This window comes from Elaeis guineensis, chromosome 2 (assembly GCF_000442705.2).
Source record: "Elaeis guineensis isolate ETL-2024a chromosome 2, EG11, whole genome shotgun sequence".
Lineage (NCBI taxonomy): Eukaryota > Viridiplantae > Streptophyta > Magnoliopsida > Arecales > Arecaceae > Elaeis > Elaeis guineensis.
The window spans coordinates 17,119,191-17,147,075 of NC_025994.2; the positions used below are offsets into that span (position 1 = coordinate 17,119,191).

The window sequence follows — 27,885 nt, forward strand, 5'->3', positions numbered from 1 at the left end:
ATTACGCAGCAGTACAGGCTCTTTATTTTGCGTATACGAATGGCATGGCTAAATTGCACTTTTCTCCATGCCAACCATCTTTGTGTTGGTTCTATTATTGTTGATGCAACTATTACAACTCATAATGGCAGTGTTCCCTCAAATGGCAGTGATATTCATTGGACATCTTTATTAGATGTGCTGAATGATTCTTTTGAGGGCCCATTCAGATGTCTAGATATTGCCATCGGAATCTCTTGCTTTATTATTAATCATGTCCATCTTCCATTGTACTTAACCCATCATGTTGTTAGTTGCTTATCTAACTAGGAATTGGGATTTTTAATCCCAACATTTTGGTTATCCCGATAAGTGACTCAAACCAAGATCTCAACCATTACAATTAGCAGGGAGATTTGGAGAAAACTAAAATTTTCCAAGATCTTAACCAATATTTTAGGGTTGAGATATCAATACGAGAAAGATTCATCAATATGAATACATCATATTGGCCATAGTCTTGAATTTTATCGGTTGATATTGGCCAAGATAATAAGGCTAAGATTTTGATGCTAATACAGATATAGATCTTGGTCAAGATAAACACCATGATTGGAGACATATAAATATTTTTCTAGCATATTGTATCCAAATTATGCTCATACTTTTATCTTCTTTACCAATTATTTTCTTGACAATTGATAATTTATTTATATATTTTACAAGATGGCTATTGTCCTATCACAGTCGGCCTTTCACCTTCTCTTTAGCAACCATGGAATTGATATATCTATCCAATTAGAGTGAAGCTAGGAGTTTTGAGTTCAGATTGTATCCTTTGCATGAAAATATGATTTATTGGTGCAGAATTCCGCCAACGCCGGAAAAGCTGGAGTCGACGGGATCGCGTCCACCGTCGGGACCTGCAAGAGAAGTCTAAACCGGAGTTGGGGGTGCTCCGGCAAGACCCTCCGATGCTCAAGTCAGTATTCTACCTCAACAGAAATGGAGCATTCGAATGAGATTTTAGCAGAGTTTCGAAATAGAGTTTTTGAGCTTAGGGAAGAACATATATGGGGGTCTCCTTTTTATAGACGGAGAGCGTAACTGATTGACAGCGACATCTGTAACCGCCTGGTAGTAGGCCGTTCGGGACCACGCAGAATTTGTTACGGAGAGTAGTGGCGTCAGGGGGCCGTTCAGGGCCACGTGAAATTTGTTATGGAGAGTGGAGTGGTATCTGTTGTTGCGACTTGCCAGAGAGTAGTGGGACCACGTGAAATTTGTTACAGAGAGTGGAGTGGGGTAGTGGCCATTGTCGTGACTTGTCAGAGAGTTCGGGCCTGATGGCTGAAGCTCGGCTGGGACGTCTGACGGAGCGAAATGGCTCTCTGTCTCTGTAATCTAAGAGAAGCTCGGATGTTTTCGAGGTTGCTGACGAATCCACTGTTGTCGGGTGCCTTGGGCGCTGATTGGGCATTGATATTGCAAATGGAAGTCATTTGCTGTAGAAGCTCGGATGGAGACTTTCTGTTGGAGAAGTTCGGTAAGAGTCCGATTACTAGAGGAGTCCGTCTGGAGTTTGCCTGATGTAGAATCTCGTCTGAGGACTGTCTATCGGAGAAGTCCGATTTCATGAGGAATCCGATAAAGGGTTGACCGACAGTGGGGTTCAGATGGCATTGTGGAGGTTCGTCCGCTGGAGGAGTCTTGAGGACACTGTTGAAGGTCGAACATTGGAGGAGTTCGGTATTCAATTCTGTTATAGAAGTTCAGACGGAGTCCGGCTCTCGTAAGAGTCTGGATGAAGTCCGCTTATTGTAGAAGCTCGACCGAAGATCAGTTATCGTGAGAGCTCGGATGGAGATTTCTTGTTGTAGAAGCTCGGAGTAGAGATTCGGCTGGTGGAGCCTGTCTCGTTGTAGAAGTTCATCTGTGATCCATCCACTGTAGAAGTTTGGCTGGGATCTGGCTCTTGTAGGAGCTCGGATGAAATTCGGAAGGCGGTCGACCACCGTAGAAATTTGGATGGAGTCTGGTTACTATAGAAATCCTGTTGTCAGAGAAGTTCGGACATTGACGAAGTCCGAAAGAAGTTCGGAGTAAAGTCGTCCGTGGCCGGAAGAAGTCTGGAAGAGATTCGGAGAATAGTCGATCACTATAGAAAATCGACTGATAGTGAAGCTCGAAAAGCGCTTGGAGCAGCCCGGTAGATGAATGGAGGAGCTCATTATCGGAGAAATCTGAATGGTATTATGGATACCAATAACTTTGCCTTAAATAAAAGTTTCTTTCATATTCGTATATCTTTTCTTTTGGCACGAGCTTGTAACGACAGGAAGTAGCTCCTTCAGACAATCGAAATTAAGCATGTCAGGAACAGGAGAAAAACCTCGTCTTGATACGAACGAAAGCCCGATTATTTAGAGACCGGATGGGGGGAGAAGCTCTTGCAACGGCCCTTATGTGCCCCCACAGCCATGTTAGGAATAGGAGGAGAACCTCGTCCTAACATAAGCAAGGTCGAAGACCCGATTATTTAGAGACCGGATGGGGGGAGAGGTCCTTGCAACGGCCTTTATATGCCCCCACAGTCATGTTAGGAACAGGAGGAGAACCTCATCCTAACATGAGCAAAATCGAAGGTCCGATTATTTAGAGACCGGATGGGGGGAGAGGCCCTTGCAACGGTCCTTATGTGCCCCCACAGCCATGTTAGGAACAGGAGGAGAACCTCGTCCTAACATGAGCAAAGTCGAAGGTCTAGTTATTTAGAGACCGGATGGGGGGAGAGACCCTTGCAACGGTCCTTATACGCCCCCACAGTCCTGTTAGGAAAAGGAGGAGAACTTCATCCTAACATGAGCAAAATCGAAGGCCCGATTATTTAGAGACCGGATGAGGGAAGAGGCCCTTGCAACGGCCCTTATGTGCCCCCGCAGTCCAAACATGAGCTGAAATTGACTGTGTCAATAACAGGAGGAGAACCTCATCCTGACACAAATGAAAACCTGGTCGATCAAGATCGGATGAGGAGGGAAGTCTCTTCAACGGCTCCTCTACACCCCTACAACCCCGTTAAGAGCAGAGAAAAAATCCTTACTCGAACACAAAAAAAAAGGGGGAAAGAGAAAAGGGGAAAGTGACGAGCTACGCCGGTGATAAGAGAAAAATAAACTACATCAAAGACACAAGGAACCTCGTCTCAACGAGGAAGGGGACCATTGTCAAAAACCCTCAGTCTCTAAGAGGGAACCCGACACTGGTAGGAGAAAATTGACTTTCTCAAGGTAACGAGAAGTTCGGGCCTCCAAGCTCGAGCACCGGGAGAAAGCGTCAAACTCGAGTGGCCTCGAAAAGACCTTCGATCAGGAACAAAAAAGGATAAATCAACACGGCAACGATCAGGAACCTTCAAACAATGTCAACATCGAACAAGACAAAAGACGAAAGAAGCTCGGTAAACAACAACTCAAAGCAAGACAAGGTAATGAGAAAATTCCTTCTCATTTCATTAGTAAAATGTGCATTACAAAGCCTTTGAAGGCCAAAAAAGAAAAACGACAAGAAAAGAAAAGAATGCATGGAAGAACAAAAGGTAAAAGAAGCTCTAAGGAAGCTCGGCTTCTTCCGACTTCGATCTCTCGATTCCAGTCATTGTCAGAGATTGCTTTAAGTTTTCGACTTCTTCTTCCAGTTCCTTCTTTCTTAAAAGTATATTCCGGTACATCTGGTGGAATCGTCGGCTTTTGCTCTCTGACTCCCGAAGCCTTTTCCTCAGAACCTCGGATTCTGCCTCGGCATCCTTGACCGCCTGCTGCTCATAGGCCAGCTGAATCTTCAGCCGCTGCAGTTCGGCCTTCTCCTGCCCAAGGGCCACGGACAGTTCTTCCATGGCCCCCTCAAGGAGCGGAGATCGTAGGAGCCTTGTGCAGAGACGGCCTGGACTCTCTCAGACAACTACCTCTGAAGGCGGGCAACTTCTTCGGTCGCCGTCTTGAGCTTCTTTCGGTAGTCGTCTATTTGCCCGCACCATCCGACTCGGTAGGCGTTGTAGTTCGCCTCGGCGTCCTGCAGCTGCTTCTGAAGATCGAAGAATTTCTTTGACCAGTCTCGATCGTGGTCGGCCTGAGTTGCAAGCCAAGATGAGCTCCCTTCCAACTGGCCAATCTTCTCCCGTGCAGCCGCCAGCTCGACTTCAAGGGAGCTGATCTTGGAAGCCTGAGTCCAAGATCGGTCGCTGGCACGTTTTCGGAGTTTCTTAAGCTCTGTCACGAAGTCAGCCTTCCTCCGGGTGTAGTCCATAAAATCTTTTTTGTGGAGGTCCTGAAAGCGAGTAGCCTCCGCAGTGACTTCCGAATGGCTCTTTCTCAGCCAGTGAAGTTCGTCATCCAGCTTCTCCGGCATCGATGGAATTTTGCACCAACAGAACACGTGACGGTTGTAAATCAGCAAGAGGAGATCCGCAATCATTACTGTGCCAGATCTTGAGCAATGTTCCAGTGGAAATTCCAAAAAATTCTTTTCGGATCGCCTCGATTTGAAAAGGCTCCGGCACCAGTGCGCCAAACGCCAAAATATCTGGAAACAATCGAGTGCGAAAATCAAGGGAGGCAACTTCGGCTGTGAAAATTTTTCTGTACTTCCTTCATTCGGAACCTGAACTCAGAAGTAGGGGGATTGGTGTTGGGTATAAAAATAACCCAGCCAAAGTTCGTAAAAGGCCGACCCTTCCAGGGCTCTTCCGGCTTCCGACCTTGTGTGGTGTCTTTTCGAACTCCCCCGACCGTCTGAGCTTCCATAATACCATTCGAACTTCTCTGATAATGAGCTCCTCCATTCATCTACCGAGCTACTCCAAGCGCTTTCCGAGCTTCACTATCAGCCGATTTTCTACAGTGATCGATTATTCTCCGAATCTCTTCCAGACTTCTTCCGGCCACGGACGACTTTACTCCGAACTTCTTTCGGACTTTGTCAATGTCTGAGCTTCTCCGATAGTAGGATTTCTACAGTAATCAGACTCTATCCAAGTTTCTACAGCGGTCGACCACCTTCTGAATTTCATCCGAGCTCCTACAAGAGCCGGATCCCAACCGAACTTCTACAGTGGATGGATCACAGATGAACTTCTACAACAGGACAGGCTCCATCAGTCGGGTCTCTACTCCGAGCTTCTACAATAAGAAATCTCCATTCGAGCTTTCACGACAACTGATCTTCGACCGAGCTTCTACAATAAGCGGACTTCATCCAGACTCCTACGAGAGCCGGACTTCGTCCGAACTTCTATAACAGAATTGAATCTCAGACTCCTCCAATGTTTGACTTTCAACAGTGTCCTCAAGACTCCTCCAGTGGACGAACCTCCACAACGTCATCCGAACCCCACTGTCGGTCGACCCTCTGCCGGATTCCTCATGAAACTGGACCTCTCCGACGGATAGTCTTCAGACGAGCTTCTACATCAGGCAAACTCCAGACGGACTCCTCTAGCAATCGGACTCTTATCGGACTTCTCCAACAGAAAGTCTCCGTCCGAGCTTCTACAGCAGATGACTTTCGCCTGCAGCATCAGTGCCCAATCAGCGCCTAAGGCACCCGACAATAGTAGATTCGTCAGCAACCTCGGAAACATCCGAGCTTCTCTTAGATTACAGAAACAGAGAGCCATTTCGCTCCGTCAGACGTTCCAGCCGAGCTTCAACCGTCAGGCCCGAACTCTCTGGCAAGTCGCGACAATAGCCACTACCCCACTCTACTCTCTATAATGGATTCCCCGCGTCCCCACTACTCTCTGGCAAGTCGCGACAACAGACACCACTCCACTCTCCATAACAAACTCCATGTGGCCCTGAATGGCCTCCTGACGCCACTACTCTCCGTAACAAACTCCGCGTGGCTCCGAACGGCCCACTACCAGGTAGTTACAGATGTTGCTGTCAATCAGTTATGCTCTCCATTTATAAAAAAGGGACCCTCAGATACGTTCTTCCCTAAGCTCAAAAACTCTATCTCGAAACTCTGCTAAAATTCCATTCGAGTGCTCCATTTCTGTTGAGACAGAGTACTGACTTGAACGTCGGAGGGTCTTGCCGGAGCACCCCCAACTCCGGTTTAGACTTTTCTTACAGGTCCCGACGGTGGATGCGATTCTCTCGACTCCAGCTTCTCTGGCGTCGGCGAAATTCTGCACCAACATGATTAATTTTCTTTGGCGATATCAATTGTGAAATCGAATATTGTATGGTTTTCAAAGCACTCTAATCTCTTTTTTCCATTCACTACATAGATTACATCATGCTTTGAAAAATATGCAATATGCTATCTAATGGTTGATGTCATGCAAAAAAAAAAAAAAAAAAAAAAACTGTCCGAATCAGGGGTTGCGGTCTAAAAAGGGTTTGCTTTTTTTTTTTTTGTTTAATTTCTGCTTTAGTCTTACATAACCCTAGGCCAACGGCTAGATCTCAGACCTTGGCAGGGCAATTAAATTCCAGGCTGAACCGTGCCCCGACTAACCCTGGTTGGACCGACATCTTCCACAAAGTGGTGCAACCCCGGTCCCGCTAGCGATTTTGCCAGATCCGTTTCCCCTCTCCATCCGTTTCTCGAATCCGTTTCACCGCAAAGTTGTTCTTTTCTGTGGAATCGCAGTTCTCGGGCAACAAAACAAACAGTAACAACGGACGGCCACCAGCCCGGAACGTCACTCTGGGAGACGGAAAGAAGATCCCAGGCAAGTATTTCTTCTTCTTTCTTCTCTTCTTTGTTTTCGCTCTTTTATAATAGATGAATTAAATAGTGTTTAGATTTTCCTTTTTCTCTTCTGATTCTATCCATCTTTTTCATACCCCTTTCTTCAAAACTTTTCATTCTTAATCATGAAAAGCTGGTACTTCTTGAATTAATATACACACAACTTATCCATGTCAAGCCTTCTCTTTAAGAAGATGAAGATAAACAGCATGATCACAAGCCTAATCAGAGATATATAATTATAATTAAGTGAGAATAAAAAACCTCCTCTTTATTGCTCACAAATTATGCTAGCTCTGTAGATTATTACTCTTTTTTTTTTGTTGGTCGAGTATTTCGTTGGTTTGGTTTGACAAGGATGTGTCATATGAGAAACATGTGATCATGCTCTTGTGCTTCGCAGAGCCAATGCAGTGTACGCTTATGAACATGGGCCATTCATGTGGACTCATATTCATGTACATGTCGGATAAATCAAGCATGGGATGTGCGAGCATGTTGTAGTGTCTCCTGAGAATCTGCTTGAATCTGTCCCTTGTGGGATCCACAGAGCTTTAGCATTTCATTTTGTTGTCTTCAGTTGGTAGCTTTGCTCTTTTATGGTAATGACTAATGAGCAACATTTCTTGCGGCACTGGATTAAATAATTTTGTTCTATGGCATTCTTAGGCTTGGAACAATGCCCATATAGAACCGGTTAATAGGACTTCAATGGGACTTGGTTGGAAAAGTGTAGGTTGCCTTCCATAAAAGTTCTCTCATGTACTGCCAATTATGCTTTGCTCGCTACTAGATCATAACATTTCAGTCCATGCATGTTCATGTTCTCTGTCAGATCCACTTTGAGGGTGGAGCCTTGATATTACTTTCTTCAGTAGCAAACTGCTATGGTATATGTGCCTGACTTTTTGTCTGTGCCATCAGACCTATCCATTTCCCTCTTGAGTGTTTGTCTCATGGGATCTCCTTGTCACCTCTAATTCTAGTATCAGGAGGAATTTTTACTAGTGATTATGATTATTGTTGAGAGGATCTAGATGGTTGCTTTTCACCTGAGAGTGTATGAATATGTTCTGACATTTTGTAACTGTAATATCATGAACACAGTACTAGTGGCCAAGGTGACTTTGACTTTTGGTTTTTTGGCAAGGTCGGTGGTGATTGTAGCATGTTATTAACAAGAAGAAGCATAGATTCAGTTCTTTGAATTGTAAGGTATTGAATGGACCATCAGATTGTGACCTAAAAAGATGTTCGAGGATGACAATCATGGTGAGAATGTGTTTGGGAGCACATAGTAGGGCCAGGTTGCATGTAACCTATATGTCGCAATGGAAAACTTATTGCATATGTTTTCCTTAATTTTGCTTTCTTTTAAAAGTTCCAGCAAGCACCTTTATGAGATTAGAGCATGAAAACAATTCCATTGACAAAAAAATAGAGGGGTAGATGGAGGAAGCATGCCATCTTTCTGTTCTGAAGATTGAAAATTTTTCCTTCAATGAGCACAAAGTTTGGAAATTTTTATTAACATATGTAGGGAAAAAAAGTTAGTATGTGATAACTCTGCACGTTAAAGCAATCCTTTTTTCTAGAAATAGTAACTCATCTAGACTCAATTATAAACTTCTGAATTCCCCAATCTTCTAAAACTTGGCATAGGAAATCAAAAAATATTATAAGAATAGTTTATGAGGTTTATAATCAATTCAATTATTGTGTGTGAAACTCAAAATAATTGACTGTTTTGTGGTTCCTCCAAATAAGTGCCGCAACTTAAAAAAAGATAAAGAAGGAAAAATATTGTTACAGAACAGAAATATTCCCTTTGACATCTGTTGATTGCAACACTTAAAAAATTATCCTCTAGGACAACCATCTGGTTGCGTGGGTTTATCAAGAAAAATTATGGTTTTAAAGAAGGCCCATTTTCTTTGTAGTGTCAAAAGTTTAAATTTTCAAGCTCGCCATCGTGGGAAGCCTCCCATGCCGTTGCTCCCTCATTAAAGCAGAACAAAAATGTAGTAGTCATGATGTTGTTCAGGCTTAATGAAACTTCTATTAAAGAAAACAAAGAAGCTTCGGAATCCACCAGGAGTCAAAAAGATTTCAAAGAAAATGTTTTTAACATTTTCTATAATTCAGCAGAGTACTGTTAACTGTTTGGTGGTTTCACTAGATTAATATAATATCAACTTTATATAGATTGGAATGCATTTTTTTCTTTGTTTTTGAGAAAAATATGGATTGGAATGCTAAGTAGTGCCAAGGGTACATTTTCAATATAATCTTAATTCTTAAGATAGGGATTTATGTGGTTGTAGTGGAAATAGGAAGGACTTAGTAATGAATATCATGATGATTTATGCAAATCCGAACAGTACATATAAAGAGTAAATATTAAAAAGTTGTTTATCAACAAGGATGGAATTAGTTTGGTGAGGAGAGACCAAAGAATCGTTGCTTGGAAATAGTGTGTTGATGTGAGAGTACTTGAATAATATGCTTGAATATGATATGTATGTGAAACCAGGTTTATTAAGTCGAGCATGGTAAGATGATACAGGGCCTATTAGTCACATGCAAATTTTTAAGTTTTAGATGTTGTACTTGTATCATTCAGTGCTTGGCAGAGTATATATTTTGTGCTGCACTTGGTAGGCACCAACACAGAGATATGCAGACTTTCATATGGATGGACAAAGATGCATGAAACTACACTAATTCAATGATACCAACTCCTGTAGGCCTCGGCTTAGCACTTCTTCAGCTAAAATCAACAGGCTAGGGTTGGAAGCCTTGTTGCAGCCCTCGAGAAGCTGGTTGTAATCTATATTTCTTTGGCTTACTTAGCAGTCCTACCAAGGCATGTGATCTTTTAAAGTTATTTTTGTTTGTGATACTGATCTAGGACCATCAAAGAGATGAATCTTAATAGTTGAATTATATTAGACAGGAAAAGAAATAACAATTTCTTGGGCTAGATGGGATTTAGGTAATTAAAGTTGGAAATATGTCTGTTATACTTTAAAATTGAATAGGAATTTTGAATGTAAGTGGTTATAGTGGTGGATTTCTATGGGAATTTTATGTTGGACATGTCAGGCTACGGTTAAACCAGAGTTCTATTAAGGATTTGAAGGATTTTACGAAGCTATAGTTAAGTCACACATTTGCTGTGATTTTAAGACTTCTGACGTTGTGAATATGGCAAAATTGTTCTTTTAAGAGATTGTATGGCTGCATGGTGTTCCAAAATCGATTACTTCAGATAGGGATTCAAATTTTCTAGATCACTTTTGGCTTTGTGGAAGTGATTTGACATAAGTCAGAATTATAGCAACACTGCTCACCCTCAAACTGATGTACAAAGGTTACAAACAGAAACTTTGGGAAATTTGATACACAGCATTTGCGGAGATGAGCCTAAACAATGGGACGATGCACTTGCAAGGGCTGAGTTTGCTTCAATAGTTCAGTCCACAGTTCTACTAGTTGGTCACCCTTCTCCATTGTGTGCACAAGAGTTCCTAAACATGCACCAGACTTAGTTTAATTACCTAAAGTTCCTGGCCTGAGCATAGCAACAAATAATTTGGCAGAGCAAGTTCAATCCATTAAGGTAGAAGTAAAGAAGAAACTGGTGGAGGGCAATGCAAAATATAAGGCAGCAGGTGATAAGCATCAAAAGAATAAAGTGTAAAGAAGGGGATATGGTTATGGTCTTTCTGCAGAAGTCCCATTGGTCCCGAAACCATCAAAGAACAACCATTAACTTATTGGGCACTATGCAAACTGCAGAGTATTTGAAATATAGGAGAGATTCCTTCTGGCACCTACAATAAGCTAAGACAAAGGAATATGGTCCCTACTAAGAAGATTAATGATAATACTTATGTGGTCCATCTCCCTGAAAATATGCCCATCTCAAAGACATTTAATGTTGTCGATCCATATGAATACTATCCACCTGGAAAACCCTTCTACCCGGAGGCTAACTCGAGGACAAGTTCTTTACAGGTGGAGGGGACTGATGTAGACCAAGGATGAGTTACTTGAGAAGCAAGTCTATCTGAAACTGTTAGACCTTGGTTATGTTTTTAGTTGTTTGCTCGCATGATTTAGTATGGTAATTAAGTTAGAGTGTAAGTCTAATTATTGAAAAGTCTTAGTAAAAAAAGTTATCTTTTAAATTTTTTTGCTAGGATAGTAGTTTACAAGTCAGATAAGGTTTTCTTGTAAGAAGAGATGGATCAAGCTACTGTAAATATGCCTTGTGCTATACTGGTTAAGATAAGCCTCTTTTTTGATGAGTAAGCTGTCTTTTTGGAAATGTGCATAAAAAAAGCAAGATGATAAACACAAAGAAAAACTGGCTAGAGGTTATATGCTAACCTGGCTGCGATATCCCACCACAGACTCAAGGCATCATGTGTTGAATTCAAGGAGTTGCACTTTGAAGTTTGAAGTATTAACTGATACATGTAGATGAAAAGATATAAACTCATGCTTTATCACTTCATGTGTACTCTAATAGAAGGTCTCTCTTTTATATGTCTTTATGGGTCGATTCTAGCATAGTAAAGCAAGACATAAACAGGAAAGTTCCTCTTTCTCTTAAAGAAACAAGGGCTTACCCTTTTTTGTTATAAAGAAATAAAAGAAAGACAGAAATAAAAAAATGGAAACAACTCACACAATTCAGATTCTCGTGGAACACTACAAAAACACTTGTAACCTTCTGAAACCAATCCCTATGTTTTAACATTTTACCAGCCCAGTGTGTATATAAAATGGGACCTTTAAACAACAATGTTACCATTAATAGATTCTAAAGCTATATAAAATGAGCACAGCCAAAACTCAACCACAAACTTGCACTAATCTGAAAAAGTTAAAGTTCCTCAAGGCAATTCAAACTAAAACCAGAATATCCACTTAAGTCATAAAAAACACTCCCACATGATATAAAGTTATAATTAAATACTTTGAAAATATGTCTCTTATTTTAATGAATATCATTGGTATGTGGGGCTTCCCCAGTGGACATGTGCACATTGACTTCACATTAATAGGTAAAGCAAATTGTAACAAAAATACATTTTCGTGAAGTTGGGATCTACCTAAATACATACATATCAATATCTGTTCTTGTGTATCACACTATAGTCACCGTTTCGCTATAATACAAGGCAATACTTAAACAAAGACATTTGATACATCAATGTTTGTGGGCTTGTAGCATGTTGATGGGACCATAACACGATACATATGGCACCATGGGATACAAACTCACTGTTAGTCATTGCTTTTGTCTATGTTTCATCTCTATTTAAAGATAATCCAGTTGTCCAGAATAAAATATCGATCTTGTTAGATGCCTGATTGAACATGAACAAGAGTAGGTCCTGGAAAATTAACTAACACCAACTTCAGGTACATGCTTCTGCCAATATCCTTGATGTGTTAGGAGCATGCAAGGAATAGAAGGCTAGGATTTCATGAATGTGACTATATTTCTTTGATCATCACCATATAATTAAGAAAAATTGATGCTTTGTGCTACAGTATCTAGATGCTACTGGGACTTGCAGGCTTCTGGCTTATACTGTAATGCTAATTTTTGATTAAAAAAGAAACATGATGCTTAAACAAAGTAATTGTTTGCTTATTATGAGACTTCTGCCAATATCCTTGATGTGTTAGGAGCATGCAAGGAATAGAAGGCTAGGATTTCATGAATGTGACTATATTTCTTTGATCATCACCATATAATTAAGAAAAATTGATGCTTTGTGCTACAGTATCTAGATGCTACTGGGACTTGCAGGCTTCTGGCTTATACTGTAATGCTAATTTTTGATTAAAAAAGAAACATGATGCTTAAACAAAGTAATTGTTTGCTTATTATGAGACTTAATAATTTGGTTGAATGAGTTTATCTTTTATGATATCCAGAGGTTCTAATTGTTCACATATATGCACAAGGAGAGCCTTAGTTCTAAAGGTGGTTCACTTGATGTGGCCAGTTGGAAGGGGGTAAATAATGTGGCAGCTTTTGTTCATTGTCTTTAAATTATTGTTATGATCATCATATTGTCATTAAATATGTTTCAATGTCCAATTAATTGAGTTCTTGTTGAGTGGGAGGCCTCTTCCCTCACTTTCTAGTTGAGAGTGCATTTTTCCTTTTCATTTTTATTTTTTCCCCCTTCTTAGCTCTCTCTTATTGTACTTCTCTACATTTGATAAATTCTCTTTAGTTAACTGGTTACAATGAAGACCTTTTCCCTCATCTAACTTGAAATCACAATTAGGCCATTGTAAAGGTGATTTCTCATAAATTACAAGTTTACAGGGAAATCTTTTTATTTTCTTCTTTTTGTGCAACTTACTAGGTTCTGTGATCTTGCTAATATATACTATTCCATTCTTCTATCTTGGTAGGGACTAGCCAGAAGAATGAGTACAAGTTTTACTTCAAAATTGTTAATAGGTATGTGCTATAAAATATGTTTGGAACCATTTCCTTTAGGGTATAGTTTATGCTATGGTGGTCATCATTCATCATTATTATTGATGCTCATAATCTCAAAATCCCTTATGTTTTTATGTCATATTAATTTCCTGACTTGCTTTTAGGAAACAATGAAAAGGATTTATCATTTTAGAGGTCATCTCATTTCCTTTACATTTGTACTACAGTGATCGTTATTTGTACTACAGTGATCGCTATTTATCATTATTATTGTAGCTCATAATCTCAAAATCCTTCATTTTTTAAAATTTCTGTAATATTAATTGCTTGACATATGTTTTGGAAACAATGAAAAAAGCTTTGTTGGTGCACCTAAACGATCTCTTGCCATGTGGCAATACCAGAAAAGATCCACATTATACCGATCTGAAGGTGAAGCATAATTTCAGATCGGGTCGGGTGAATACCAACCTCATATCGATGTTCAGTTGATCTGCCCACATCTACATCTAGTTGACGTCGGAAGCATATCAGGTATTGATTGACCTCCCATAAGCAACAGTAAAATTTCTAAGCTTACTATTCTCCACATGGGTCAACCCACGATCTTTTTATAGCTGATCAATCTGTTATAACCAATGGCTAATAGACTAGGACGGTTATCCAAAACCGCCTGACAAATACGATCCTCCGAATGAGGTAGTTATCAATGGCCTAACAAACTCTATCAACGGCCTAACAAACTCCTTTACATAAAGAGAAGCAAAGGTAAGTTGGAACTTGATTTTGAAAGTAGAAACTCTGTCGAAACTTCAGTTCTCTAGTTCCTCCATTGAAAGGAACTTGAGTTCTCCTATTTCTCTCACTCCACTCTGCTCCTCTTTCTCACTACTTTTTTTTTTCCACTATCTGCTTTTGAGCTCTGGCTAATTTTACCATTGGAGGGTCCTGAATCGGAGGATCTCCCCCTTTGGCTTATGGACTTCTTTGTAGGTTCATCAATGGATCACACCATTTCGGTTCACCATCGGACTCCAACTCGGTATTGGACCGACCTTGTCAATTTCGCTCGGAGCATCGTAGCAACAAGCTTCATCATTTTAGATGTGATTGACAACCAACCTAGGTGTGCCAGCATACATGCACGTGACACATTCTAGTAGAAAGATTTATATTACTAAAGAAAGCCTATTTGGTTATATCTAATCAGTTAGTACATCGATTGCATTATTGTTTTTTATGAAGGAGATGGTACAAATGAACTTATCAATAGTTATTTCAGGAATGTTATCCTCTAAAGATGGAAAGGGTGGACAACTTATAAGCTGGTTCGATACCATGACTTCATATATTTGTTATCCAAGTAAATCATTGAGCTGTGGCCCTAAACCCTAATTAGTTGAAGCTCCCTCCAATTTTTCATCACTGTTAAGCTTCAACATCAAAGCAATAAATTTTTTTTCTTTGATAAAAAGCTTCAATTTTTCCTAACCTGCTTCTGAAGAAACTGCACAGAACTAATAACATTATGACAAGAATGTTTATGCTCTAATTTTCCCTATATTTTGCCCTAATCCTTTTCTTTTGCTTTATACATTTTCCATCAAGAATAGTTTCCATGAGGTCCAATAATGGCTCATTAATATCACTTCCTCAATCAATGATTCAAAATTGGATGTATGGAGGTGCATTGCTTGAGGGCTGGCATGATAATTGACTATTTGTATAGAGTGCCGGCAAAGAGTCCAGATGGGTTGTTATGGATAATAAACACCCATTTATGGCCTATTTCGACTTTCAAGATTATATTTTTTTTCTTTTTATTTTTTAGTGCTGTGTATTTGTGGAACTTTGATAAATGCATTGATTTTAATGCTCTAATCATCTTTTTTGATGTTTTTTGAACCTTTTTCTTGCTTATTTAATATAAATCTTCACGCTATGCAGTTAAAGATTCATTGAGAAAAAACCAACTATTAATCCTTCATAATCTCAAATTTTCATGAATGCTAATGATCTCAATTCATAACAAAGCATTCCATATTAACAAATAACAAAACTTGTTCAAGTTACAAAACTAAATCACCCGATTGGTATTGATGATACTCTATCTACTTAATTCTTTCAACCGCGATCCCATCCATAGCCAAGTACGAGTATCATATAACTCTGAAAAAGGAAAGGGAAGAAGAGGGTAAGCTTTATAGTCTAGTAAGAATTCCCACATATCAACATCGATATAATAATAAAAGAGAAAGTTTTTATGGTTGTTACTCATATAAATCTCATGCCACAAGATATTACGATTATAAAACGTGCATAACAACACATCTTTTGGTGCAATAAATCACATCAAATAATTATCTTAACTTATCGTATATCAGATCCGATAATATTTAGGCGCTCAGCTCTAGACTACCATAACCACGTTTTTGATCGATGGTGGGGCATCAACATAGTGGCTAGTCTTGTGGACTATCAAAACTATATTTCCGACTTATAGTAGGGCATCAACAAAGTGGCTAGTCTAGAGGACCACTAGTACTCAATTCTGACTACCACAACCACATTTTCAGCCTTTGGTAGGGCACCAATAAAATGGATAATTTGGAGGATCACAAGTGCTTAATCTTGAACTACCATAATCATATTTCTGACCCATGGTTGGGCATCAATACAGTGGCTAGTCCCACAGACTAGCATAGCCATATTTTTAACCTGTGATGGAGCATCAACAACATGGTTAGCCCAAAGCACCACAACCCATCATTCAGCTACATAATTCAAATTTATGCTTGTCAAGTAATTATAATTAAATATCACTCTTTTGCAAAATTTGATGCACACAAATGCTAAGTCCATCCAAATCAGGATCAGTAATATATGATACATAACTTCGTACAAAGCCATGTATACTTAACAAATGAGTATATGGTATATAGCTATTAAAAACCATATAGAACAAAATCACTGATGCACAAAATAGTTTTTATAAAAATAGGTGATCAATGTTGAGGAATTCTTATCTTTATCATTAGCCAAATCCAGATATAATGTCTATTAATGTACGTCTAGCATATCCATCTATATAATTTCAACTCATCCTCGATCAACCATAGACATAAGAAATAATAAATTATTATTAGATTTTTATTTTCAAAGTTCTAATATCCAAATTATTCTTAATCCCTAAATTTTTTGACCTTACCTAATACATTACTAATTAATTAATAAAGATTTAAAAATTTATCTTGATTTAAGATTAGAGCATAAATTCTCTTGCTCAATATCTTTTCATCCAGTTGATTGCTCCCATACATAGCTGAAACCAATAACTAAAAAAAATCACAAAGTGACTAGAATGTAGTGGAAAGATTAGGAGAGAGAAAGGACACGACTATCCTGATAATGATGCCTGGCAGCTCGAGTAGATCAAATCTTGATGACTCGACCAATTGATCATAAAGCAAAAATCCAATAAGTTCAAATCTAATATGATAAGTATTGTCAATGATGGATGTTTTACAAAAATCAGGATAGAGATCAATACAGGGGAAGATTGCTGTGATTTTAGTCTAGGAATCTCTATCAGGGTCAACTTGGAATTCGTAAGTAAAGGTCTCAGACTCGCCATTGGGTTTGGTAAATCATGTAGAGAGAGAGAAAGAAAGAAAGGAAAGAGAGTATGAGAGAAGGAAATAAGAGAGACAGGGAGTCTTTCTCTTCTTCACATTCAAAGAAAACTAGATGGCTGCCCCACAATGGCCATGGCCGGATGGGTGGTGGCCCATGGAGATGTCCATAGCAACAACGGCGGTGTCTAGCGGCTACTGATGGTGGTGATCGGGCAGAAGAAAAGAAAGAAAATAAAAATAGAGGAACCGACCATATATTGGATCAAAATAGAGAAGGGAGGCCAGTTGGCTTGCTGGTCGATATGGAGCTCTACCCATGGTCGCTGAGAGCTTGACTGGAGCTTCGACAAAGGTCTTGGGCTTGAATCACCAGTGGATTAGGTCAAGGAAACCAAAATAGGGGAGCACAAATGGAGCATCCTATTTCAACCAAATTTGATGACTTGTCGGTGACAATCCAATCGTCAGTGACAGCTAAGAACGATGGAGATAGAAACTAAAACCCTCCTACCTTAACTCTGGTGATGAATCAAGCTAGATCAATGAAAAAATCTAAAAGCTTTTGACGGAAAAACACACTTGGAATCATGACTTTAATCGAGATCGACGACGGAATATGGTGAGATGCTAGAGAAGATGCAAGGGTCCCATTTATAGATGAATTTCTAGGGTTTCAAAGGATTTCGGTATGCCCTAAGAATCCTTCATCTAATGGGATCAGGGAAGGAATCAGACTCCATCGAGAGTCCTCTCTTTTGCCCCATGTGCTAGTCGTGTGAGGTTTTGAATTTCTCTCTTTTTTTTTAAAAAAAAAAAGGCTTACACCAAAATTTTGTGCGCACTAATATTCATGCTACTTCATGGGCTGGTCAGCCTATTACAAAACTAGGCTGCTCTTTGTGGTCCATGCCTAGTTCCTGGGCCAAAAAGGCCGGATCTTATAAAAAATCTAGCATTTGCAATATTGAAAAAAGAAACTCGAGTTCCATAAGATATACTTACTCTTTGAGAACAACAATCATGATCATGAGATGAACTCAAATGTTACCAAATATATCAACTTACAATGAGATGTTACAAAGAAGTAGTTGTATATAAAGTATTTCTTATGTGGTATTATCCAAATTAACTAAATATTTACAGAAAATTAGTAATTTCATTAAATCTGAACTTTGTTAGCTATTGCAGCTAACATTGACAAAGATTGAACTTTCTATATAGTAGGCAAGCATAATCTTGATTTCGAATAAGAGGAGAAGAAAGAGGAGGAAGAGGGGATAAAAACAAAAAAAAAAGGATAAGGGGAAATTAAGAAGAGAAGGATAAGAGATTGAAAGAGAAAGGAAAGTTATAACAAAAATTCCATAGGACGAAGGAGAATGGGAAGAATTAGACGAATGGAAGAGGTACTAGAAAACAATTGAAGGGGAAAAGAGAAAAAGAAAAGACTTTAGTGAAGAGTTTTGCTTGACATTGAGTGGTGCTAAGCAGTTAGGGCTCAACTTGGTCCAACCCAGTTTGAGCAAGGTGGTCCAAGCCCATTTGGCCAAATAAGGCATGCCAAGCCCCAAAGTTTGGGCACTCAAGTTGACTGGCTGGTGACTATTTTCTAACTATGATCATGACATCAGTCTTTATGCAAATGCCAAGATTGTGACTTGTGAAAGCATGTAGACCACTACTAACATAGACCTTTGTAATATGTTAACCATGGTTTATAATTTTGAACTGGATTAGATATTAATTTTTTTGAAAATTATAAATAATAATGAAGGTCTTTTTTCCTAAAATAATTAGAAGATTTATGGTGGACCAAATTGTCACGCCCTGACCCGATGGCTTGAGTCGAGGGTGCGGCAGATGGCTGCACATCCTTAGGGTTTGATCCCATAGGACATGCAAGGCCTGCCTTTTCATTCATACATATTTACATCATTCCAAACTTAAGCAATGGTAGATAAGCAATAATCGACTTGACATAATTATTCCAAAGGAGTATAACCTCAAAATTTCACATATAAATATCCAAACAATTTATTAAAAGAAAATTAATTTAATTTCTTTTATATCCTAGGCTCCTCACAGCTTGATCCCAAGCCCTGACTATTCTGTTGCATCTGAGAAAAATAACAAGGAGGTAATGAGCTTTACGAGTCTAGTAAGTTATCAGAATCTCTAGTTTAATTAAATATTTTGTATATGAAATATAAATTTTCAGATTGCGTGATTTTTCATAAAACATACCAATGTATACATAAAACATATTATATCAATCAACATAATCCAAAATATGCATTTGGTCAAAATAATTTTCAAAACAACTAAAGGTCGACCATCCACTCTCACTCTCCTAGTGTGTCTGACTATGGCCATGATCGGCCTATGGCTAGCCTTAAAAGAAACTAAATCCTGATTACAGCATGCCATCCATCGATTATGCACTAGTGATCGTCTCACTGGAGGCTCAAAAGAAAAACTAGTTCTAATATCATATAGAGAGAGTACTCTCATTAGCATGTATCAACGATCAATCCTGTTTGATTAGGTCTGAAAGAAAAACTAGCTCTTGACCATAACATATTGTCAGTCAGCATGCGTCAATGATTGTCCCACTGAAGGTCTAAAAGAAGACTAGATCCTAAATCTATGTGATCATAGTTGGACTAGAGAGCAGTGAACCGACACATAACACATTTAATGAAAATATTTCATGTCTAAGTATATCATGTAAATTCGATCCAACATTTATAAGTATTTCATGTAGAGCATATAAAATATTTAATTGACACAATTTATCATAGCATTAGATAAATTTAGAAATCAAATCACATGTATAATAAAACATACTAGGGGTAAAAGTAACTTATAAATTTTCATCTTAGAATTTCGTGAAACTTTACCAACCAGGAATATTAACCAAAATCTAAAATAATTTGAATACCTTATTAGACTTCCAAAATGCAGTAGATAGCTTGATTTATCTTAAGTTCTAATTTGCACCATTGAATTCGGTTTGACATCTAGGGGTCTCGACCAACCCTAGAATCTAATAATTATCGAATACAAGTATTTTAAATGGAGTTGATGGTTATTTGTATGCAAGGATTTGGTCGCAATCATGCTTTCTCACTATTCGCATCTGCGAATTTCACTTGATCAAATTAAAATCTCTAGGTCAGATCTAATTTCAGAAATTAAAGAAAAATTAGATATTTAGGCTTGATTTGGATGAATCAATTGAAATAGAAAGAAGAGAGATACTAGATCTAGGCTAATTGGGTTACTTAGGCTTGTTCCGCTTGGTTTAGGTCTAATTAGGGGCAATGGATTTTCTTCTCTCTCTCTCTCTCTCTCTTTTCCTTTCTTTTTAATTCTTTCTTTTTCTTCTTCTCTTTCTTCCTCTTTTCCCATGTCGAACCAAGGATTTCCTTGAAGCTTTCTAAGGGAGAGTAGAGGGGAGAAGGAGAGGTGGGGTTGGCGGTGTTGGTGCGGCCAGAGTGTCGATGGCTAGAAGCAATGGTCTGGCCATGCACAAGGGAGCTGAGAGAAGGAAAAGGGGCGCTGCCCCTTGCTGCCAAGGCCGTGGCACTCAAGGCCAAAAAGAAGAGAAGGGAAGGAGAAGAGCTTACTGGAGGTGGTGGTGGCATAGGTCGCAGTTGGCATTGCCGATTCCTAGCAGCCAAATAAACCCAGAATAGGGCATTTTGAGACAAAAAGGGGGGCTTTAGGTGATTGAGCTTGGTTCTGGCAATGGATGGCTACCGATGGTGAGGAAGAAGAGAGAGAGGCAGAGAGGGCCTCAGTGGTGGCTTGATTATAAAGGGAGGAGGTTTAAATAGAATGGGATTCGGAGGGATAGACATGGCCTAATGGTGGATAAGGCCAGCTGCTTGCCAGGTGTAACCACCCCCAACGGCCAATGGTCATTGCATATTGGCCCCCGACACCCTCTCTGGCCGTTCGCACAGCCTTATCTCTTCCCACGATGAGGTATCAGGTGGAGGATCAAGCTTCTCTTGCTCTGATCATATATATATATATATATATATATATATATATATATATATATATATATATATATATATATATATATATATATATATATATGCTTGAATTTTTAAACTAAAGTCGACAAGGCTTGACGACTTCAGCCCAAAACAGGCCCAGTTAGGCTTGGCTTCGCACAAACACTCCTTAAAGAAAGTTTACCATATTATAAGCACCATTAAATTATCAAGACGATACCTGATCAGCTTCTAAAATTAATCTTGAAATATTACTTAAAAATGCCATGGGAATTAGCTGAGAAAGGTGAGGACATTTTATATGATATTTACTTGGCCCGAAAACTTCCTGCATGAAGGCTTAATTAGAGGCAAACCAAATTTCATAATATAATGTGGAAGCAATTAATTAAACTAGATAGTTTTCCTATTAGGCTTGGACGTTTACTCTCTATAGTCTATTGTTTGAGTAGAATAAGCATGTTTGATTATTGACTCAATTTACTGAGAATTACATTGGCTATATAACCAAATAATTCAATAGACTGCACATGACATTGAGAGTTATGATGATATGACTGAGGAACATCTATTTCAGAACATTTTTGCTTCTCATTTTGGGCAGCTAACAATAATTTTTCTATGGATGTCTAGAAATCTATTTCATAAAGCTGGACAAGAAAATTTTGAGTCATCGATAAAGGACCCTTTACATGTAAGACCTATTGCTCTTGCAATTTAGGATGCTCATTTTGGTCAACCAGTTGTAGAAGCCTCTGCTCGAGGGTGTGTTATCGGCCTAGTGAATATCACTTATTCCAGGTTTATCAATTGAGGGCTCTCTCGAGCTATGGTGATAGGATGGTGGCATATATTATTTGCTCCTCATTATGGGATCACGTTAAACTGTACAGAATGTGGCATTCACTTAAGTTCAATAATGCAATGGTTTGTTTTACCTGATCCAAATCAATGTTGCAATCTTGTCGCCACATCCTTAAAATGGGATCAAAATGAACATCAAATTGGATTTGGTCCTCAACTCCTCATGTTGGATCTGAAAACTTTTTGGTTCATTACTGTATGCATGTGGGTCCTAACCCTCCATTTATTAACTATAACCTATATTATGCCTTCATTTTTTTTCATCTCTATGCCATTAAGCAGCCAGAATTAGATCCTACAATAGAACTTCCTACCCCTTCCTCCCCCCTCACCCCACAAACCAACCAAAAAAAAGAACAACTCCAAAGGGGAAAAAACCAGCAATAGATTTTTATTTTTATTGTTTTAATATGTGGTGTAAGGCCTGGGTTTGGACATCTAATTCCTAGACTCTTTCAATTCCTACAAGAGTAGTAGGTGGTGGTTGTGGAGGTGGAATTTGGACTTGGATCTTAGTTGAAATGTTGACTATGGTGGTGGGAGGCAAGAGTATGCTTGCTCATTTCCTCTCTTTATGGAACTTTCCTTTATATTTTAATTATCCACTGGTGTCAATGTCTAGTCTTCAATTTCCTAATAAGACATGGTGGGGATTGGGGACTGAACCCTGCTCGGTTCACTTGGACTTGTGTCAATATTTGCAAGAATGGAGCGTTTAGTAATATAGATGCAAGGCCTTGAGAGATAGAGTAGATGATTATGGAGGCTAGTGATGTGATTCCATCAAAGGGGAGCCTTTAATAGCTAGATGGAAGAAAGGTGATTGAAATGGAGGGGCACGAAGCAAAGGGATAAAAAGGAAGGAATTAGATTGCTAGAGAATAACAGTCAAACTAATCCGATCAGGGAGAAGAAAAGTTTTCTTCAACACACTTAAGTTAGATCTCTCAAAAGAAATTTAGAAGAAAATAGAAGAACTATGAAAGTGGGGCTTAAATCTCCTTTTCTTTCATTGATTTTCTATACACAAAAACTGAGATACATATGAGGTCTTCCTTTGCATAAGTTTGGTCAGATTTTTCTTTTTATCTTCTAGAAGGACGTCCACCATTGAATAATTTGGTCAGATTTTTCTTCTTATCTTCCTATTTTAAATAGGACTAGATCTCTAAAAAAATAATAAATATAAAAAAGCATAAAAAAATACTTAAATTTTATAAGATATAGATCTCGACTTCAATATCAACTTTGTCTTCTATCACTCTACTTAATTCTTCATGAATTGGAAGATAACCTTTGATCAAAGTCTTTCTTAAAAAGAAAAGTTTTGGTTTGACCCGTCTGTTTTGAGGCCTAAATGATGGAATTTTGGTCTAATTTAACCCTTTTAAGGGATGGCCAAAGTTATAGATCTTAAAAAGATATCCAATTTCAAAAAAAAGATCATCTCAATTAGGCATCATATGATCAAGTTATGATTTTTTGAAGTTTGGCGCATGATTCAACTTTCTGATGTGGTGGATCTTGCTCCAGAATTTTATCTAGTTGTTACTCGTAATGGCCAAAGTGGTTCACATCAAGTGCGAGGATCCTCTTGGATCACAAACGAAGCAAAGCTGCTTTGTCTTGGTACTGTTTGATGAAATATCTAAGATAATTGTGTAGGACTAATCAAGCACATTTGAAATAGATATTTTTTTTTTCCAATCATATGCTTAGGTGAAAGTGTCATATTGTTTAATCTGATCATTTCATTCAGAAATTTGAAGTGTTTTAAGTTGAATTGACGGTCAGGGCAATGAAGTTGGAGGAGATTTAATATGACCAGCTGCCTGATTCCTATGTCAGAATTTTGCAATGTTTATATTCAACAGTTAACTATTCACTGACTGTAATCTGTCTCTGTAGTCATTTGCCATGTGAATTTGCAGACTATAACCAGGTGGGCAGAACTCAAGTAGCTGCAAAGGAGATGGTTGATGAAATGCCTGAAAGGGAATCTTCATGGGAAGCAACAAATGTGCTGTGTAAGTGAAGAAACTTGGCAACCAACCATTAAGAAAACCCCAATTAAGTGGATCTGGGAAAGCTATTGAGTTGGCCCAACAAACTTCTTGACTTGTTATAGAAACTTTGGGGAAAACCAGAAAACTTGGTCCTGAAGAAGCCTGATGGGATATCTGATAGCCATCCAAGTTTAAACTGACATTTAATTTTCTGGATCAATATCATCTACAGATGTTGCCCCTTTCTATTGTAAAACCAGATCTATGTTCTGGTCCTTCCGAAACAGTTCTGATGCAGATCCATGGAGGATCCAACCTGAGCTCTGATTAATTGATGCTTGACAGCCCAAGACCTTAATGATTTTTTTTAAAAAAAAAATTAATTTGACCTTAAAAAGTTAAGAACTGCAGACTTGACTCTATTAGAAGACAACTCTTTTGTGAACATATGGTTAGTTAATTATTGTCTCTTATCTCATCCTTTGTACAAAAGTCACTCCTATTGCCTTCATAGAGCTAGGCACTGCACCTCACCTACCTTTGTTTTTTGCAAGATTTGCAGTCTTGGAGCCAGGAACTGTACTGGGCTAGTAGTGTGGCCATATGGTACGGGGCTTACGATATACTTGCTATGAAGAAGCTTACTAACATGTTTTGCATTTTTTTTTAATGTTTTATATATTTTTGTTTATGAGTATCTTTAGGCTTAGGGGTCTTTTAAATATGATTTTAATATTGTTTTATTGTTATTTTATTTCATATTGGTTCTAGGCGCGTATGATTGCTTGATAGTTGCAATTGTAAAAATAGACAATGCATAATTCTAGCTTGACAATATATGTCAAATTGATTTTGAATTATAAAATATATAACAACGTTTAGTCTCTTGTGGAGTGTCTATGCCGCTTGTAGAAATGTAGGTCTCAATCACAGTTGAGGTCTTGGACTTGACTCCACTTAGAGACCATACCTGCTTCTGCATGGGATAATCTAGGCCTCCTGGATAGCTATTTTGATACTAATACTATATTGGCCATCCCATCTGAGAGAGTCAAAATATGGAAACTTGACCTATATATTGGCTGAGGCTTTGGAGGGTAGTAGCTGCTTGAATATGAATCCAAAGAAGCTTCCTCATCACATATTCTCGTCATCATTGCATAGAACAAAAGTATTTTGTTCACAACATTATTCTCATTGGTAATTATTTGCTGGAACTTACATTGATACTGGGACTTAACATTTGCTGCAGGTTCAGAATCATATGAAAAAGCTCCAATTTTTATATATATTATGAACTCAGTATTACTACCAGAACCCTCAATTAATGCTGAGAGAAAGTCCTTAATACTACCTTTTTCTTTTTCTAACATATTATTTCATAATCCTACTTGGCAAGATCATATGGATGAAATTTCCTGTTACTGATATCCAATTTTAAGAAGGGTTTTGTTGATACATGATAAAAATTCTTGTTATGCTGCCTAGATATGTGAAAAGTAGGAGCAGTAAACAGCTCCTTTATATATTGGAGTACAAGGACACCAGTTCCTGAAAAACTGAAGAGTCAAGCAATGGGCTCCCAGTTGTTCCTTGTGGGTTGATTGCATGCAGTTTTCTCCATGATTCCTATACCCTTTTATGTGATAGAGGAGAATATTGCTTGGAAAGGTGACTGGGAACACAAGTTTGGGAAACATGTGCATCCCTTTAATTTTCAAAATGGAACCTTAATTGGAGGAAAACTTGACCCAAGCATTCATATGTGTATTTCCATTTTGTAAAATGCTATTTTTTGGTATAATATGGTTTAACAGAAGATCTTACATTCAAAAAATCAATGTTTCAGTTTCAGCTGAAACCAATCATCTTCGACTGGAACCGATCAATTTTGGTTGAGACCAAATGGAAACTGACTCCCAATTTTGTTTTTCATTTAGCTTTTTCTGAAACTAAGAGAAACTAGACAGATACACCTTTTTAAATATTTGTTTTTTTGTTTACTATCATATTTTAGTCATTTTTTTTGATTTATTCAAGTCCTTAGGCTATATGGTACCAATTTTCAATGAATTTTTCCTTGAGTTAAAGGGTGATATATAATAAATATAATATTTTGATAGGCTAAGGTCTCTAAAACAGCATTATTATAGTGCTTTACAAGGACTGTTGACAATAACTAAGACAATACAGTTTGTAAAAATACTTTTGTTTATATGTAATAGTTATAACATTTCGTAACTGCATGGATTGGTGGTGAGCTATTTCATTGTATACTCATCCTCATTAGTTTTCTTACTTACATGATGTTAATGATGGCCACTGTTGTTTATGTGGTCCATCTTGCAATGGCATGCGGTATTGAATGGTAAATTTAATTTATTGTATACTCTTATGTACTTGTCTGGTTAGTTTCTGCTTGATTGAGTGATATTCATATTTAGTTAAGAGACTAGTACATTCATATGATATATGAAAGCTCATAAGCTTAAATGTAGTTAAATTTCAGCTTGAAATTAGCTGATCTATATATAGTATGATCGCCGATAATTTAAAATGCAATCATATGCTATGAAATAACTTGTCTTGAATTTTTTTTTTCTCTATTTTTTTTTGGTTTTTCCCTGACCTTTTTGACTGAAGCTCTGAAATTTAGAGTGAAACCACCGAAACTAAAACCAAGTTTTAAAACCTAGCATAAAACAGCTTACGATCAGAAGATATGATTTTGCCATCATTTTCCTTAGGTTCATGTTAGAGAGATGCAATCTGTCATGTTTCATATCAAATCAGAAATCATTTCATTATTAGACTTGTTGCTTTCATAGACATTTCAGTTCTGTGAGTGTTTTCATTCACATACCAAGTAATGTGATGGTATGCATATGTTTGTTTGGCATCAAGAAAATTTGCTAAATTACATTTCGTTAAATGCAAGTAGAAGAGTGACCAATAGGGTCTCATGGTGTGGATGGACTCATGCTGCTGCTGTGCCCTCCTTCAGGAAAGACTATGGTATAATTGAAGAGGATCTCCGTGCTTAACCAACTACAGCACTTGCAGCTTCGGGGTTAAGAAAAAGCTTGTTCTTACAGCATCCAATTTCATTGGGATGGACTGTATGGCCATAGGTCTACCTTCATACTGATCTGAAGTCTTATTTGCATTGATCCATGTGAAATATCCAAGGTAAATTTCTGTGTTACATGATGGTGTTCCCTTTAACATAATGAGGTGTCTTGATAGATTGCATATTACAAAAATGTTGATAAAAGCTGTATATCATGATGATATCTGTATTTGTATCCATTATTTTTTCATGCAATTAATCAATCTCAGTTATGATGTATTAGTTTTGCAGATTGACAATTGTTGGCTTTGCATCAGTAACCTTCTAACTAATGCAGTGATGCTATATAGCAATACATTAAGTTGTACCTTTCCCCTTGAAACTGAGAGTTTATGCTTATGTTGTCACCTTTCATTTTTTTGGTTGCTGTTTACGGCTCTATGGTGATCCAACTTATTTATCTTGGACCAGGAAAGAAACACCAGCTAATGTGAGGTTTGAGGACCAACATCTCGGTTGTTTGAACCTAATTTATATTTGTCTTTGACGCATAAGCTTTATGATTGAAAACTTGGTTCCAGACAATTGGTGTTTTACCGAGCCACTGGAGTGGCTTACTGTCTGAATTCTTTCAGCTTCATGTGGCTGGAGATAATCCGGATTAGTTATGGTGTCATTTAAGCTTAGCCTCCCACCAACATATATGTTTTGGTGCTGGTGCAATCAAGGGTGACAGATGTTGGGCATCTTAGCTTTTTCTTGTAATTTTCCCAAAATTCTCCATTTCGTATATCTACCTGCCGGGCTATTCTCAGCTCAACAAACGGTATTATTTTGGTGTATAGTTTCATGTAAATCTCTTATAAGTTAATGATGGAAGGTGGTTTTACTGGTTAGTGGAGCTGTTGCAGGTTAATATGCTTAAATTCTTAACCATAGTCTAACATAAGCCAAAGTTTTCCTTGTGTTCATCTCCCAAATGCCGATTCTAACCAATAAGTGGTTGGCGACTATGTTGTGTGCTATTGGGTACTATAACAGATTGCAGTTCTTTTTGGGGCCTTGATCT

At 38.2% G+C, this 27,885-nt stretch overlaps 1 protein-coding gene across 1 annotated transcript; it reads left to right on the forward strand.

Annotated features, from left to right (window-relative positions):
* Positions 1-39: 39 nt before the first annotated feature.
* On the forward strand, positions 40-27,712 carry LOC109506021 (uncharacterized). The gene is made up of 6 exons (XM_073251103.1): positions 40-255; positions 6,637-6,718; positions 13,186-13,234; positions 23,649-23,767; positions 24,309-24,352; positions 26,751-27,712. Exons 1-5 carry the CDS (start codon positions 40-42, stop codon positions 24,335-24,337), a joined length of 495 nt encoding a protein of 164 aa, XP_073107204.1. The 3' UTR covers positions 24,338-24,352; positions 26,751-27,712.
* The last annotated feature ends 173 nt before the right edge of the window (positions 27,713-27,885 follow it).